At 42.0% G+C, this 18069-nt stretch overlaps 1 protein-coding gene across 3 annotated transcripts in view; it reads left to right on the top strand.

Moving 5' to 3' along the window:
* LOC114669312 (fibroblast growth factor receptor substrate 2) overlaps nucleotides 1-8125 on the top strand; it is a 126406-nt gene extending 118281 nt beyond the window's left edge. For all 3 annotated transcript variants that reach the window (XM_028825534.2, XM_028825535.2, XM_051921733.1), the window contains 2 exons: nucleotides 2054-2217; nucleotides 6189-8125. In XM_028825534.2, coding sequence (XP_028681367.1) covers nucleotides 2054-2217; nucleotides 6189-7196 — 1172 coding nt within the window. In that variant the 3' untranslated portion in view covers nucleotides 7197-8125. The remainder of the gene's footprint in view (nucleotides 1-2053; nucleotides 2218-6188) is intronic.
* Nucleotides 8126-18069: the final 9944 nt, after the last annotated feature.

Here is an 18069-nt window from a genome sequence, read left to right as displayed (position 1 = left end):
TTTATTAAAAATGAAAACATTAAGAAAGCACATGTACATAAGTATTCACAGCCTTTGCCATGAAGCTCCAAATTGAGCTCAGGTGCATCCTGTTTCCCCTGATCATCCTTGAGATGTTTCTGCAGCTTCATTGGAGTCCACCTGTGGTAAATTTAGTTGACTGGACATGATTTGGAAAGGCACACACCTGTCTATATAAGGTCCCACAGTTGACAGTTCATGTCAGAGCACAAACCAAGCATGAAGTCAAAGGAATTGTCTGTAGACCTCTGAGACAGGATTGTCTTGAGGCACAAATCTGGGGAATGTTACAGAAAAATTTCTGCTACTTTGAAGGTCCCAATGAGCACAGTGGCCTCCATCATCTGTAAGTGGAAGAAGTTCGAAACCACCAGGACTCTTCCTAGAGCTGGCCGGCCATCTAAACTGAGCGAACAGGGGAGTAGGGCCTTAGTCAGGGAGGTGACCAAGAACCCGATGGTCACCCTATCAGAGCTCCAGAGGTCCTCTGTGGAGAGAGGAGAACCTTCCAGAAGGACAACCATCTCTGCAGCAATCCACCAATCAGGCCTGTATGGTAGAGTGGCCAGACGGAAGCCACTCCTTAGTAAAAGGCACATGGCAGCCCTCATGGAGTTTGCCAAAAGGCGCCTGAAGGACTCTCAGACCATGAGAAAGAAAATTCTCTGGTCTGATGAGACAAAGATTGAACTCTTTGGTGTGAATGCCAGGCGTCACGTTTGGAGGAAACCAGGCACCGCTCATCACCAGACCAATACCATCCCTACAGTGAAGCATGGTGGTGGCAGCATCATGCTGTGGGGAACTGGGAGACTAGTCAGGATAAAGGGAAAGATGACTGCAGCAATGTACAGAGACATCCTGGATGAAAACCTGCTCCAGAGCGCTCTTGACCTCAGACTGGGGCGATGGTTCATCTTTCAGCAGGACAACGACCCTAAGCACACAGCCAAGATATCAAAGGAGTGGCTTCAGGACAACTCTGTGAATGTCCTTGAGTGGCCCAGCCAGAGCCCAGACTTGAATCCGATTGAACATCTCTGGAGAGATCTTAAAATGGCTGTGCACCGACGCTTCCCATCCAACCTGATGGAGCTTGAGAGGTGCTGCAAAGAGGAATGGGCCAAACTGGCCAAGGATAGGTGTGCCAAGCTTGTGGCATCATATTCAAAAAGACTTGAGGCTGGAATTGCTGCCAAAGGGGCATCGACAAAGTATTGAGCAAAGGCTGTGAATACTTATGGACATGGGATTTCTCAGTTTTTTTATTTTTTATAAATTTGAAAAAACCTTCAAGTAAACTTTCACGTTGTCATTATGGGGTGTTGTGTGTTAAAAAAAAAAGAATTTAATCTATTTTGGAGTAAGGCTGTAACATAACAAAATGTGGAAAAAGTGATGACGCGCTGGGAATACTTTCTGGATGCACTGTATTACTGAAACACCTGTTTAACCATCAATGCCTGATTTGTTTATGATTTAAAACTGTTCATTCTTCAATTAGTTAGTTAAGATATTGTTACTGTGGTCATTAATGGGAATGTTTCTGCACATTAGCCAATGTATGGGATACAAAGAGGAACCAGGTCTTCAGCACTCTTACATTGACCCTGTCTGAAACATGCCAGACACATCTCAAGTCACAAAAATTGACTGCCATTTTGATAGCTTTCACTTGTGTTCCACCTTTTTTCAAAATTACACAAATATCGGTGGTAAATGCAGCCCTTGTACAAGTATAGTATGTCATACCGAAGCAAAGAAAAGACACAAAATTAGCAGAGGAGAATCAAAGAACATGAGCACCAACAGTAGAATGCCTGTTTACACAATGACACTGGAGTAAATGCATCAAATGAAATGTACCTTATTATAGTGAGAAAAATGGCCTGGATACTGAATTTTGGGTATAAAAAATACTGAGAGCCATTAGAGCGAAAGATTGAATAAAGAAAAGTCAGATACAGAGGAATGACTGTATTCACCAGAATGGTAATAATGTCTCTTTTTGTGTATATCCTCTTTGTTTTAGCCCCAGGTTTTGCTGCTCCTAGTCTTCCCAACGGATGCCCAAGGTACCCGTCTTTTGGAGATGCATCTTCTCGCCCATCCAGCAGACATCCTTCAGTGGGAAGTGCCCGCCTTCCATCTGTCGGGGAGGAATCCACACACCCGCTCTTGGTAGCGGATGGGCAGGTAAGACTGTGGTGCCGCAGTTTGAGAGTTGAGAATACAGTTGCACAATCAAGCGCTTCCCGTGTTTATCTTGCTTGTTATTTTTAATTTAAATAAAGGTATCTAGTGAAGAAAAAAAAGTTTATGTCACATGCAGACATTTTTTTTTTAAAATGTGTGTTATAGTATTCTGGTAGTATTATGTCTGCTTTTCCAGTTATGAGGGCGATCGTGGTGATTGCAATCCTAAAGATGCAGTATATCATTGTTTCTGATTTAGTTTATGCTTCTCCACAGCTTTGAGAGCTTGACTGTGCTCAGCTTCATCTGCAGGTTGCTCAGGAATGGCAAGGGGTGAACGTACGATGGAATCAAAACGTACTAATTTGCCCAATATGGCATTTTCACACATCTCAGCATGAAAATATGCAGCTTGTCATGGGTGTTATTATTTTCTTTAATACTCTGCAGGTCTCGCCAGTGATATGAATGGGGGCCCATAGAATAGTATTGATTTTTTGTTTTCAACTCTTTGTGCTACAAATTACCCGTGTTATGCAGACGTGGAAACAACACGCGGGTATACATGCACGGGTTTTAACGCAGCTTCTGTTCTTCCGAAATGTGGAGATTTTTTTTAAAGACTAGAAGATAATGTGAACCATAGTATGCAGCCAGAATCAGGAAGGCAACTGTTCTTGCATCTTAACCAAATCGCAAAATAAAATTTGTAGTGAAAACGAACCTAGCCCAAAGTCCAATTAAAAAAAAAATATTTAATACTAAGTATCCACAATCTTGGCTGCAACATAAAACACAAACTTATAAAGTGTTGTCTATGTGACATCACACTTACTGTGACTTACTGAAAAACTGTGTGCTCCGCAATGAATCATGGCAACAGAACTTAACAAAAATCAGCATTGCTGCAGACTAAATGTATACTAAAATAAAATATATACACGAAAATTGTAGTTAAAGAAAAATTTTTTTGGTTTTTAGTGCATTCATAACTAAAGTAAATGAAATCGTTTTACAACGATTTTGCAAATGATTTTTCTTTAATCATTTTTTCATGAACAGGAAGCTTCTTTAAAAGTATTACATAATATATCTTTTTTGCAGAATTATTTGAATACTAAAAAAATAATATTTTGGTCTCTATTTTTCTGTTGAGGCCTTTTATGGGGATAAGCGCTCAGTCGCTGTGTAAAAAAATATCGACGATAGAACGGTACGCTTACGCCGATACTTCCTCAACGTGATCATCAAGGCTACTCCTTTGCAAGTGCGAACAAGTGGGCACGTGTGTTTACCGACTCTGCTCACTGGAAGTAGGGGCAATCCGCATGCAATCCAACATCACACTATATTCTCTCGCCGTCATTGTTGTGTGTGCGTTCATTGGAGTCACATAACCATTAATTACGCAAAATTTGTTACGTAATTGCATCAGTTTTGACAGACTATTGTATTGTCATCGATACTGAACACGTATGCAAAATTTGAAGAAATTTGACCTTCACCAGAAGTGGGTTTAAAATCAGTTGCAAGATTTGACCCAGACCAACAGACAGAGGAGTCACGTTAAATAAAATTGTTTAATAAAGAGTAAATTCACATTACCTTAGGTCCAAATTCCCCATAATACTATATTTAAAGTACAGAAAACGCTTCAGATAAAATAAAGTTTGTCATTTCTTAACAGCCTTATCTTCCGTGGCCCATACCCGGATAAGTTTGTTGGTACGTAACAAGTGTAGTTTTTATGTCATCATCTGATGAATGTCTGTCTATGTTCTTGTTCACACTGAAGCTCAGTTCTTATTTTTTTCACTCCCAGGTCACACACAGAATTGCAAAACATCATATGGAATCGTTACTTTGAAACTGGACCTTAGAGCACTTTCCATACATGCTGCTGAATCCAGTAGAAACATAAGTGACTTGAATGTCACTTACAGTATGTAAACTAAAATTTTCTGGATAATTTACACTCCCCAACTAATTTTATCATTGTGGTTTATACAGCTTTCTTCATATCATTGTTTTGAAAAGATGGATTACAGTTACAGAGCGACAGTGGAAAGAAAGCAAAGTGTGTACTTAAGTGTTTGGGGTTGTGACGATGCGGGCCCAATCCACGCTCTCATCTTCTTTACGGGAGCCCTGAACCCAACACCATTGGTATTGTCACCGAGATGAGCTGACATATGAGGACAAATCTCACATGAAGCCAGGGGATATTTCACAAAATGTGCATAAGTGCTTTTATTAAAACAACAGTGTCCAAAGTGCAGTGCATGAGGTTTCAATTAATATTCTATAAAACGAGCGTCCAGCGAGGATACAAACCAAATAAATAAATCCTTTAAAATCAGAGGTAAAAATGCAATCTCTCTCTCTTTCCTGTCCGGCCCACCTCCGTCTCTCTTTCTCCCCGGCTCACCCATTGCTGCATCAGCCGGTGGAGACCCCACAGCCGGACGTCACTGCCAGACCGTCCGAGGTCGGCTCTCCTCCCTTCATCTTTCATGCTCCCGCAGTCGCTCCTCAGATCCCTCGGGAGGACACCTGCCCTGCTCCCCCCACTCCTCCAACATTCAGTGGGGCGAACTAGCCCCCAGAGCACAACCAACTAACACTCCTTCGCGGGGCCTCAGCTCGTTCGCCTTCCTCTTTTCAGGTGACCAGATGCTCCTGCTTAGACTGCCTTTCTACTGTCCATTAACCTCCTTTTTCTTCACCTCCTCTCCCTCTATCCATCTATATTCTTCCATTTCTATCTCCTTTTTTTCCTCTGGTGACATCCTGTATAAATACACATCCCCAATGGCAAAGCGCCTTAATCACCCGCCGCAGGAAGCCAATGAGGCAACAACCACACGTGCAGGTGCAACTCGCTCCAACCATCTCATTAACTCCCCGCGGTCATGCAGTCGCACCCACAGAGAATGGCACGGCTATATGGATTTAAAACTCGGCCACGGACCCGCTATAACACAGGGGTGACTGTTTCCGGCCAATATATACCCCATTTGCTAGGTGTTTTTGACTGAGATGCCATATTCTTCACAGAGAAAGTTGCATACAGATACTGACATTAGTCCGTCCCCTCAGTATATTCATTGTCACCACACTGTTTTCCCATCCACATCTCGCCCCTACCAATCTCAAATCTTCTCTTGTGTCCATTGGTTTCTACATACACAGCCCACAGTGATAATTGTTCCCTAAGCAACAGCAACACTTTGTCATAGTCTTTCTCTTCCTTCATATCACAAGCTTACAGATTTGCAAACATCCAGCACTTGAAACGGTGTGAAGGAGCATCACATGTGTCTGAAGAATTTATCTTAACTGGCAGAGCACATTCAGGGTGGATATCTGGATACCGTGGCAACATTCATGTGAATATTCAAACAAACAAAACAATTGGAGATGAAGCAATAATTGGAATCAAGTCAATAGTGTAGCTGTAGCTTTTAAGGAGGTGGAAGACAGACAAACAGGTTGACTTTGGAACATTAGAACACTCTAGACGCGAACACGCCATTCAGCCCAACAAATCTCGCCACTCCTATCCACTTAATTCTTCCAAAATTACATCAAGTCAAGATTTTGACATCCGCTAAAGTCCTACTGTCTACCACACTACTTGGGTCACTTATTCCAAGTGTCTGTGGTTCTCTGGGTGAAGAACAACCTCCTAATGTTTGTGTGAAATTTCCCCTTCACAAGTTTCTATCAGTGTTTCCGTGTTCTTGTTGAACTCATTTTAAAGTCACAGTCTCGATCCAGATTTCATCGTCCACAAATCTGCCCAAACCTGTATGCTGTCCAAGTCCCTCTGTAATGATTCAACCGATTCAAATGATCTGCCAGTCCACCTAGTTTGGTATCATCTGCAAACTTACCCAGCTTGTTACTGACATTCCTATTCAAACGTGTGTGTGCTTTTATTAACAGAATTCATTTTTGCTCCTCTACAGGTTCACACTTATGTCAACACTACAGAGGTACAGGAGGACAGGAAGAGCAGACCGAGCGGTCACCCACCCGTCGAGCCTCGTGTTTCCAACACCGAGAGCATCGGTACTGGCCGGACTGGAGCAGCTGCTGAGCAGCACTTCAATGAGGAGCCACAGGTTGTACTCGAGCCGGAAAGCGTCAAGTTTGTTTTGGGGCCAACTCCTGTTCAGAGACAAATGATGGAAAAAGAAAAACTGAAGATGGTGTCAGGGTCAGAAGCCAGTGGCAGCAGTCCTCCTGTTCCCACTAGCCAAGTGAATGGTGGCTCCAGCACCTCTGATTGGGACACTGGCTATGACAGTGATGAGAGGAAGGAGGCCGTGGCTGTGCCTAGCAGTAAAGTTTACGAAAACGTTAATGGCTTTTCCCTGTCCGGTGCACCTCCTGCACTTCGCAGAAGGTCAACAGCCAACAGTTTGGACGCTCAAAACATGAACAACTCTGCGCAGCGAAGGACTGCTTTGCTAAATTATGAGAATCTGCCTTCTCTTCCTCCAGTTTGGGAAGCTCGTAAACCGAGTAAAGGGGAGGAGGATGATGGAGAGGAGGATTGTTTTGGTCCAAAGACACCATCTCTTAACGGTTACCACAACAGCCTTGACCCCATGCACAATTACGTGAACACAGAAAATGTGACTGTTCCTCAAAGTGCCAATAAAGTGGAGACGACAAGGCGCAGGGACTGCACTCCGACAGTATTTGACTTTGACTTCAGACGGCCCAGCCTCGATCACAGGCAGCTCCACTACATCGAGGTGGAGATGGAAAAGGGCAGCGATTCGGATAACCCTCAAACGCCCAAAACGCCCACCACCCCTTTACCGCAGACTCCCACCAAGAGAACAGAAGCCTACGCGCTCATCGACATTGAGCGGACGGCTGCAATGTCCAATCTTCAGAAAGCACTGCCCCGCGATGACGGGACTTCACGGAAAACTCGGCACAACAGCACTGACCTCCCGATGTGAGCCTGGAAAGCACTGCCTTCTGTAAAGCTGCACCTTTCTCCGAAATAATCTCTCAGTCTGAAAACGCAAGGGCTTCCTCATACACATCCAAAAAGTGTCACATCGTCTTTAGAGGTCAACATGTCACAGAGGAATTGCAGTGTGGGGGGAGATGTTAGCACCGCTCTGGGTGGGTCAGTAACTTTTTAAAAAAAAGCCTTCGCTCTGAGGAGCATACAGAGGGCAATCGTGCTATCCTGCCTTCCTGACTGAACCCCCCAGCGGTTTGAGGAACGGTACAGAATTCCCTTTCCGTTAATCTGAGTGCAATGCTGCGCTGTGCCGCCGCCGCGCCCTCAGCCGTACTGCTGCTGCCTACTTCATTCTCTCGGATGCCATCCAGTCGCTTGTTACCCGAAGGGCGGATGGGCGCGACCCGTTTACAGCCCGTGACAGACATTTGTCGTCGCTCCAGCCCTCGCTTTGTATCATATTGTAAGATGTATTGTATGTTCTAATTTTCATTATACAAATTATAGATTTTTTTTTACCTACTTTTAAAACTCTAAATATAGGAACTGTGTATAAAAGTAGCTTTATTAGATTTGCTTCATTAAACGGTATTAGCCTCACGAGGAACTCATTCCCCATTCGCCTAGGTGTGTCTCGGCTGCCAATGCTCGTACCCAAAGCAGCACTGTGCCGACAGCCAACTGACACGTTTTTATAGCAGTGGCGGCAGCGCCAGATCAGTGTACGAACGTATAAATTAACTATTTTACATTCTTTGTTTTCAGGTATGGATATAGTTTACCAAAATGTTTGTATTTTCTAAGAGCTTATTGCTGTATTTTTGTAATACCTACATTTTTATGTCAAAAATGCCATCAGTGCCAACATCATAATGTGTTTTGTAGCATGGCAATAAATTGATTTTACTTTGTTACAAATCCCAGCTTCCTTGTGTCTTTGGAGCTTCCTCAGCGGGTTTTCTCTGATTTGTCGTCGTTTAACACCGCAATGTGATTGATTGCGAATAAATGTAAAGTAAAATCATCGAGATGGCAACTGACCCAAGAAGGGTCACCGATGAAAATGCACCTTACCAGTCTTAGACCTCACACTAACAAAGATACATTTGAAAACACTTTTGGTTTTGGCCTTCTTTTCACACTGAAACATTTTCAACCACAGAAAATATTTTTTTTCGAAAACACTCTCCAAAGTGTAATACATTTTCAAATGTCAGGTCTTCCTTTGCAGTGTGGATGACGAAGGTGAACCATTTCCGAGACACTTTCTCAATTTGGTGATACCAGATGTTTAAAAAAAATGCCTATCAAGAAATTCACGTTTTTTAAAATGCTGGGTCTCACGTTACGTACGGTGTGGATGGGGGGAAAAAAGGGCTGTTTCAAAACACTGATGCATGATCAGGGAATGACTTCCGTTTTGGTTTGGTAATTAATCTCATCTTTACTGTGCTGATAGTCCTTCCCTAACTTCTCAATGCTAACTGATGGGTACTTCACCTTGAAGCATTGGAATATTGTGCCTTATGTATTTGATGGATTTTCCAAGGCGTTGACTGCCCATTTCTATCGTCTCTGTTTGTTGTCGTCTTCAGGTGTTCTACATTATTCCCTCATTCTTATGATATGTCAGTTTTGCTCGATTAAACAAAACATCGCTTTTGGCTGACAAACCGTGCATGTCCAACAGGAGAGATTTATGATAAAAAAAATTCAGAAAAATGTTTGAAAATGCTAGTGTGGATGAAAACTTTTAAAATGAAATTGGTCTTTTTAGATTTATCAGTGTTGGGACTAAACTCGTGGTTTCATAAGCCAGTGTCGTATTATTTAACTTGTAAGGGTATGTCAGACCTGCCAACTGCATTTACAGACCCATGATTGAAACTCATTTAGTACCGATGTGCCGACTTTCCAACACGGTCGTGCTCACGCCTTTTTTTGACCGCAAGAAACGTGCAGTCTAACAGAGCCGGTGCTGCACAAAGATCTGAAACGTACAACGAGTTCAAACGCAATCTCCGACCTGTTTTTACTTTCTCGTATATGAAGTATAGGAAATGTATTGTTATTGTCTAAAGATTTTTTGATGAATCTCGACATTTTAGACCTCCCTGACTTTCTCGTATACAAAGTGTAGGAAAAGTATATTGGAATCCTTCAAAAATTAAATTTCGAGATTTTGATGAATCTCAGCGTTTTAATCCGGAAATACCATTTTTGGAATTGTGTGTGTGTTTGTGTGTGTAAACTTAATAACTTGAGTTCGCTTTCACTTCGGTCAACCAAATTTTGCATACAACTATTAGGTACAAAAAACGTAGATTTCTATCAACTTTTGGGCTTTTTCTGTTAACCAGAAGTGGTACTTTACCTTGTATTCATGCAGCTGCAGAGTCCGATTTTTTTTCAACTTTACTTTTCTAATAATTGTTCAATGTATTATTAATTTGATATGATTTGTTGTTGATGGTTCTTTAATGTACATAATACAAAAATCGGAGTATACGCGAAAGTCAAGGGGAGATCACTCCCGATTTTTTTTCATTTTGTTGTGGTACGTAAAGCACGAGACGTCAGACAGACGAGCTTCTCTGTGTGAGGTCCAAAGCCCCTGTGTTTCGTATTTCTCATCGATGCGTTCTGTGCATTGTATTTTTTGAGTTAGTTAACTGTTTGAGGAATGAGCAGATGGTGATGTCCAACTATGCCATTTGTGATTACTTGAATTGTGTGATGATGTAAATGAAGGGTACAACTGAAAATCGCTGCAAAATATGAAGGGGCAAGATTATTTAAGGCTTAATACACCATTAGTAGTATTTCAAAGTCAATTCGGAAAGACACGGATAACCAGTGTAACGATGCTAAAACTGAGGTGATGTTTTCAGATTTTCTTTTTCTGGATAGGATTCAGGCTGCTGCATTCTGCACTAATTGCCACCGATTGATGTCTTACTTGGGTAGTCCTGTCAGGAGTGCATTACAGTAATCTAGTCGACTAAAAACAAAGGCATGGATTAATTTTTCAGTGTCTTGTAATGTTATAAGAGGCCTAACTTTTGCAATATTCCTTAAGTAGAAAAAAATGCAGTCTTACTATTGTGGTTAATGTGTGATTTGAAGATTAGGTCACAGTTCATGATTACACCCAAATTTTTTACTTCTGCCTTGACGTTTATTGATAAGAGATCAAGTTGATTTCTAATACCATCATTATTTCTATTTTTACTAATGACTGAGATTTCTTATTCTTATTTAGCGTTTAGATTTTTGACTGAGGAGAGAAGTCAGCATTACATCACAAGTTGGAGAATTCTAGTAGCATTGTTTTCTCCAAATTGTGTGAATTGAAGCTCCCACTTTGAAGGGTTCTGTCCGTGCAATAGAACATGAACTCAGCAAACATCCAAAGGAGAGCTTCCAGGAACTTTGAAAGAAGGTAAATATTTTTTAATGGTCAAATACAGTAGATAAAGGTTATTTCTCTGCCATTGTTTTACATGCAAGTAAGAATTTCACTATACTCTGTAAACTTATCGAAGGGTCAAAAGTAGGGTAGGAAGCCAGTATAGTGGATGCCTGCTGTAAACTTGAAGCCTGGGGTACAGAGAGTTGCTGCTTAAGGCCCACATCACACACGGTGTGTCAAGCCAGGACTACAGTTGCTGGTCTCGTCACCTTGAGAGCTTTGGACTTCGCAACTGGGATTCACAGGCATGACAGAATATGCAACCCAATCAGGATTTCTCAGCACAGTTTCAGATTTCCCAAGTACCAAAATCTCAACACATTTTGATGGCGCCATATTGTTTTTCCTTTCTCCTCTCTGTTGTAGTACAACAGAGGAATTGATGATTTTCAGATTTGAACAAGGCTCCTCTCTATTTCTGGATGTGCATTGTAGGCATCATATTATTGGCTTGAGTGGTTGTTGGTTTCTCACACACGCACACAGTAATTTGGTCCTATGACAAATTCAGATCTGTTTGATTTTTGTAACGGCTCATTACGGGAGAGTGCCAAGACAGACCAGGGGCTTCATGTATAATGGCGTGCGTAGAACTCTATAACGTGGCGTACGGACAGAAGCGGAAATGTGCTTACGCACAAAAAAATCCAGATGCATAAATCTGTGCAAACGCCAACTTCCACGCTCCTCCGCTCCATAAATCCCGGTGAGCGTGAAAAGTAACGCACGCGCCTGCTGCCCCACCCAAACTCCTCCCAGAATTACGCCTCTTTGAATATGCAAATCAATATAAATAGCCCTTAAGCTCAAACTTCTGTGAAAAGACAATGGCAAAATCACGGGGGAAATAAAAGAATTTCAGCGAATACCAATTGGAGGCAAAGAAAAATGTACTATTTGTTAGTTTAAACAGTGATATAAATAACAAAAAGAATTTGAGCGAGTGACATAGAGTGGCGAAGAAACTCAAAAGCTCAAGTTCACAAAGTCGCACAGTGCCCGAAATAAAAAAAGAAGTTGTCAGATTTCAAAGTCGCTGTGAAAAGGCAAGTCGTAGCACACCGTGTGAGTGTCATATGAAAACTTATTAGGGTACAGAGAAAAAAAAAATAGGCACACAGTGGGGGAAAAAAGCACGAAATGTCAACTTTAATCTCGAAATTTCCACTTCAATCACGTAGTTTATTTTGTCATTAAAGTAGAACATCATAAACTTCATCTTAAAATCGTTTAATTTACTAGTTTCTCAAATCTCATCGTAAATAAAGCAGCACGTTAAGTGCTTTGTTTTGTATTTGATCTTATATGTGCTCTATGTGTGTGAATCACGATGTACTTCTTAAACTGGCTTTCTCTTCCTCTGACAGGACACAGAATCCATTACATTTGTGATATTACAGCTCTCTGAATAATTAAAATACTGAGATGTATACGTGATATCATTTTCATGATGATAGGAGTTAAAGCGTGTTATTAAACATGGGAACACGGTGGCGCAGTGATTGTTCATGTCTCACGCAAGATGCTTGCTGCGCCGTGCGAGACCTTTGATGAAATACTTTATTGCAGCAGTACTGTCTCTCTCAAACGTACTAACCTCCAATTCCTGTCCTTACTTTTCTTTCTCCAAATACCAAATCCCCACACAATCAGCTCTGTAATAGACGTGAAGCCATCTGTAAGCTTAGAACGCCGATTCTTCAAAACTTTTAAGGAACATCGAAATATCTTTGTAGTACATGTTTAATTATTCTGTCCATCTATCCTTCCAGGGTCGCGCCAGACCCAGCAAGAAAACAGCGCGAGGCAGGAACAATCCGTGAACGGAGTGCCAGCTCCTTGCTAGCGCTGCGACACCGTGTCCTCACGTGTTTTAAGTATTAACAATATTGATTATTTAAATGAAGTAAAAGTTTTATTTGTATAATATAATAAAACATATTTTGCTGCATTTCATCTTAAAAATGATATTGTCATCAAATACGCGCTTTATGAAGTGGCTCAGGTTGTGTAATACAACTATGACAAGTTTACAGTGAGGTGATTGTACTTATAAGTACTAACAGTTCTACAAAGGAGCACTTGATGAACTGATTAAGTGTGTTTATAGTTCTTGGGATGAAACTGTTTCTGAACCGTGATGTCCGTACAGGAAAGGCTCTGAAGCGTTTGTCATATGAGAGCAGTTCAAATAGACACCATGGCTGAGGCAGCGTGTGCTTGATGCTGTATACTGAGAATTCTCTTTCCGATCAGCTGCTGTAGATCTAAGATTCCACACTCAGATACAGTGATATAAATACTCTGAGTGGTGCAGTGAGAGTAATATGGAAAAAGATGATCTGCTGTGGCAACCGCTAACGGGAGCAGCTGAAAGAAGAAGGTGCAGTGAGAGGAACAACGCTAAAGCAGCTATGGTATTTACAATAGTTTGACCATTCTGTGGAACATTATATTGTTAATTACAATCCGATGCATTAAACTAATAAGCAATATTCAGTTCATTTCAGAGTATTTATAAAGCCACGTCAGGGATTTGGATCTAAAAAAGAAAGGGAAACCACACTGGAACAAAAGCAGTGCTTTGACACTAGGTGCCACCAGTTTGCAAAACCGAGTGGAGAACATGCGTACGCCAAGCATTTAGATACCATGAAAGTGTGCGTTCCATTTTTAGGTTTTATACATCGCAATTTGAGCATGGAAACGGGCTTACGCAACATTTTTGTGCGTACACACCGTTTATACATGAGGCCCTAGGACTCCAGAAGATTATGGAAATAAATGGCGTATCGCTGGAAAAAATTTGTATTTGTGACAACATGTTCATAGGAAATGTTACACAGTGTTTGAACAGAGAACAACAAAATCCATGGAATAACTGACAGGACTTTTGGGGACCTTCACTTCTTGCCGATTCTATAGTTTAAGAAATGTCATTAGATAGTGAGCATTATAGAGGGCCTGTTCTCCTGAGGCACCAAGTCGAACGCCTTTAGATGTCAAATGTTTACGGATTATGCGAACAGGAGATCGTTGAGAACATGGCTCTTCCGCTTCCATTTACCTTGCAGTAGCCTGACCTGGGATTTTGTCGCCCTCAACCAATTATATCTGCAGTCACCTATCATTTGCAAGCTGTCATCATTTATCTCATTCTGTATCATCATTTCTTTTGAAATGGCCGCTCTGGCTGTTTCCATTGATTCCTAGGCTCCTTGTCACCAATAGGTCTTGTAGCTGACATGGGGTCAGATTTATAAAACTTGTGTACACACAAAAAAGAGGCCCTGAATATGCATACGCAATTTTCCACAGGATTCACAAAAGAAAACTTGACAGTAGAACTTGGCTTATTTTTACGGTGACTTTGACCCTTCCTTGTGTACCATTTCAGAGAAACTGGGAAATGACGACACCCTTGATCAAGTAGTGAAACACAGCCTAACCAGTTAATTGATGACTCGCACGTATAATAATTCATATCATCGAGCCGTTATCATATTTTTTTTTGTTCTTTATTTCGCCTTATATAATTTCTTGTATTAGGAAGTTGTTAGTTTTCGCATACCCCTTGGGGTCAGAGCGCAGGGTCAGCCATTGTACAGCGCCCCTGGAGCAATTACGGATTAAGGGTCTTGTTCAAGGGCCCAGCAGAGTAGGATCTCTTTTGACAGTGACAGGGATTCGAACCAGCAACCTTCTGGATACTAGCACAGATCCTTAGCCCCAGAGCCACCACTCTACCCTGAATGGGTGTTGATGACGTGACAAACATTCAAGGTGCATTCACATCTACACATTTACAAGATGAAGGCGATTTATAAAGGATATCAATTGCGTGTACACCAGGTTTTTTTCTTTCTTTCATGCTTGAATTCACGCAAGGTTTTGTACATGAGACCCCAAGTAAGTCAACAATTCCAGTACTGCAGTTTCATTTCATCAGGCCTTTGCTAGGCTGTCCACTGTTGTGTTTTAAACACCAGCCTGAAGGAAAACCTCCAAGAAGAAATTCTGGAGTCACCAAAAACCACTGAAGTCATCTGGACAGACTAGTGGACGTGCGGTAAGGTCTATTCTTGGTTGTCTCACCATCATTAAGACCAGAGTCCTGGAGGGTAGCAGTGGCCACATGTTTTCATTCTATTCCGTCTTAAATAGCGTCCAGTAACTGCTACTAATGGGACCCATTTTGTCGTCTTGGTTTTAGTTGAGTTGCTTTTTAAGATCTCAAAACTTGAACTGTTTATTTTTCCCCCATTAACCAGAAGAAGTGTACTGGTGCTGATATTTAAGAATAAGGGGGATGTGCAGGACTGCAGTAACTACAAGGGGATTAAAACTGATGAGCCACAGCATGAAGTTATGGGAAAGAGTAGTGGAAGCTCGGTTAAGAAGTGAGGTGATGATTAGTGAGCAGCAGGATGGTTTCATACCAAGAAAGATCACCACAGATGCAATGTTTGCTCTGAGGATGTTGATGGAGAAGTTTAGAGAAGGCCAGAAGGAGTTGCATTGCGTCTTTGTGGACCTGGAGAAAGCATATGACCGGGTGCCTCGAGAGGAGCTGTGGTATTGTATGAGGAAGTCTGGAGTGGCAGAGAAGTACGTAAGAGTTGTACAGGATATGTACGAGGGAAGTGTGACAGTGGTGAGGTCTGCGGTAGGAGTGATGGAGGTGGGATTACATCAGGGATCGGCTCTGAGCCCTTTCTTATTTGCAATGGTGATGGACAAGTTGACAGACGAGATTAGACAAGAGTCACCGTGGACTGTGATGTTTGCTGATGACATTGTGATCTGTAGCGAGAATAGGGAGCAGGTTGAGGAGACCCTGGAGAGGTGGAGATATGAGAGGAGAGGAATGAAGGTCAGTAGGAACAAGACAGAATACATGTGTGGGGGTCAGTGGAATGGTGAGGATGAGGGGAGTAGAGTTGGTGAAGGAGGGTGAGTTTAAATACTTGGGATCAACAGTACAGAGTAATGGGGATTGTGGAAGAGAAGTGAAGAAGAGAGTGCAGGCAGGGTGGAGTGGGTGGAGAAGAGTATCAGGAGTGACTTGTGACAGATGGTTATCAGCAAGAGTGAAAGGGAAGGTCTACAGGACGGTAGTGAGATCAGCTATGTAATATGGGCTGGAGACGGTGGCACTGACCAGAAAGCAGGAGACAGAGCTGGAGGTGGCAGAGGTAAAGATGGTAAGATCTGCATATGGTGTGGCACGGATGGAGAGGATTAGAAATGAGGACGATAGATAGATAGATAGATTATTAATAGAGGGTCAGCTCAGGTTGGACGGTTGGGAGACAAAGTCAGAGAGGCGAGATTGCGTTGGTTTGGACATGTGCAGAGGAGAGATGAGGGGTATATTGGGAAAAGGATGTTAAGGATAGAGCTGCCAGGGAAGAGGAAAAGAGGAAGACCTAAGAGAAGGTTTATGGATGTGGTGAGAGAGGACATGCAGGTGATAGGGGTGACAGAACAAGATGACAAGGGCAGGAAGATATGGAACAAGATAACCCGCTGTGGTGACCCCTAATGGGAGCAGCTAGAAAAAGAAGAAGAAATGTGTGATGTGTCCAAGAGTGCCCTTCTAAGTGGCACAGGGACAGACAAAATGACATCAAGTCCTTGCATATGGCATTGACTTAGAAGTTAAGGGATCTGAAATCATTAAATTGAGAAGACAACAAATCTAAACCAGACATTCAAAAGCAGCGGCAGAGTTGATCCTGTAGAGTTTCTCCAAATATATCTTATTGGGGTGCGAAGTAAATTAGAACGATGTAAGTATTAATGACACTCTGTGGCACCTGTTTGAGACTCTGAATTGAAGATAAAATGATTAAGTTAATTTATGCCAGGCTGGAGTTAGCAGTCGAAATACAACTTAACTTGTGGAGAAAAGGAAATTGTCATATTCATACCCACGAGCAAGAGCACATTTTCTGATGGTTTCCCCATTGTGATTATGTAACATTACTTCTATTTATTTTATTTATGTTCATTTATTTTATTTCTATTTATGTAAATTGTATGGTTTTTTTTTTCTTCTATTATTGTAAAGCACTTTGGCCGCAGCATTCCTATGTTGTTTTAAATGTGCTATCGAAATACATTGACATTAACTTTCTGAGATTCTTCAGGGGAGGATGAAACGTCTCAACAGCAGGTAATTACTTAAGGTAAGGAAGGCAGAGTTTTGAGGTTAGGTAGTTAAAACTTGTGAAGTGTGTTTGTTGCATTTTAATTATTTTTGGTATTTGGTAGACTAAGATCACTGGACTCTTCACACATGACGGTGTAATCCTATCTATGGTGTAGCACCTTTCACGTCTACTTATTAATGGTTTTCATTATCACTTACGTGGCACCTTTCATATTGTTCTATCATAATCGTGAAAGATTTTCACTGTAATCATTATAAACCTAATTTATCAATATTATAGAATGCCATTCATATCTTGCTGTCATTAATTAAGCATGAATGAAGTTCTCAATACTCTGCAGAGATGACAAGAGTGACCCTATAAACCTTTGATCAAAATGAGCCTTTTATTTTGGATTTGACCGCTAGTGTGGCCCAAAGGTAACATGGCAGTGGTGTCGCTAGGGTTGGTATCAACCAGTGCTGGGGTTAAGACCCGACCCCCCCCCCCCTACAGGCCCCTTGGTGATGTGACAAACAGATCCCCTTAACAGACGGTTGCTCATATCTTAGACAATGTGATGTGCGGACACCTAAATGTTTAATGCAGCGCGACAATTCCCACTCTTAATGGTGTTCTGGACGCTCGATCATTTCGTCTAGCAGGTTGCGTGATTTCTGCCCATGGACACTCAATTGTATCATCGAGCGGGCGTTTGTCTGTCTTGGTGATTTCAGTTCAGAGTGTGGTTGGGAGCCTGCACTGTGTCGCCCCCCACCACACAACGAACCACCTCAGGATCTCAAATTAGGCCCCAAGTGCAGCCGTGCAATCGGACAGACCCCTAGCCTCAGACCCACCACTCCGCCCTCAGTCCGCTTCAGCAAACTTTTATGGACAGTCATTTGGGTGTCACCCCCCCCCAAACCCGGTGAAGCAACAACAACATCTATTTATGTCACAGGTGTGTGTCCAACTCCAGTCCTGGAGGGCCGCAGTGGCCGAAGGTTTTCATTCTAACCCTTTTCCTAATCAGTTTTCGCTGCTAATTAACTCCTTTCCCCTTCATTTTCATAGCCCTGTTTTTAAGGGTTCAGTCCTCTGAATTGATTTGTTTCTTCATTAAATGGCAGCCAATCAGAAATGAGATGTGAAACGAGCCGACAGCTGAGCAGCTAAACTGGAACGTCCGACTCCAACCACTTTTTTAATAAGAAGCCAATTCTTGTTGTTAA

This window comes from Erpetoichthys calabaricus, assembly GCF_900747795.2.
Source record: "Erpetoichthys calabaricus chromosome 1 unlocalized genomic scaffold, fErpCal1.3 SUPER_1_unloc_22, whole genome shotgun sequence".
NCBI lineage: Eukaryota > Metazoa > Chordata > Cladistia > Polypteriformes > Polypteridae > Erpetoichthys > Erpetoichthys calabaricus.
This window is presented reverse-complemented; position numbering and strand designations above follow the sequence as displayed.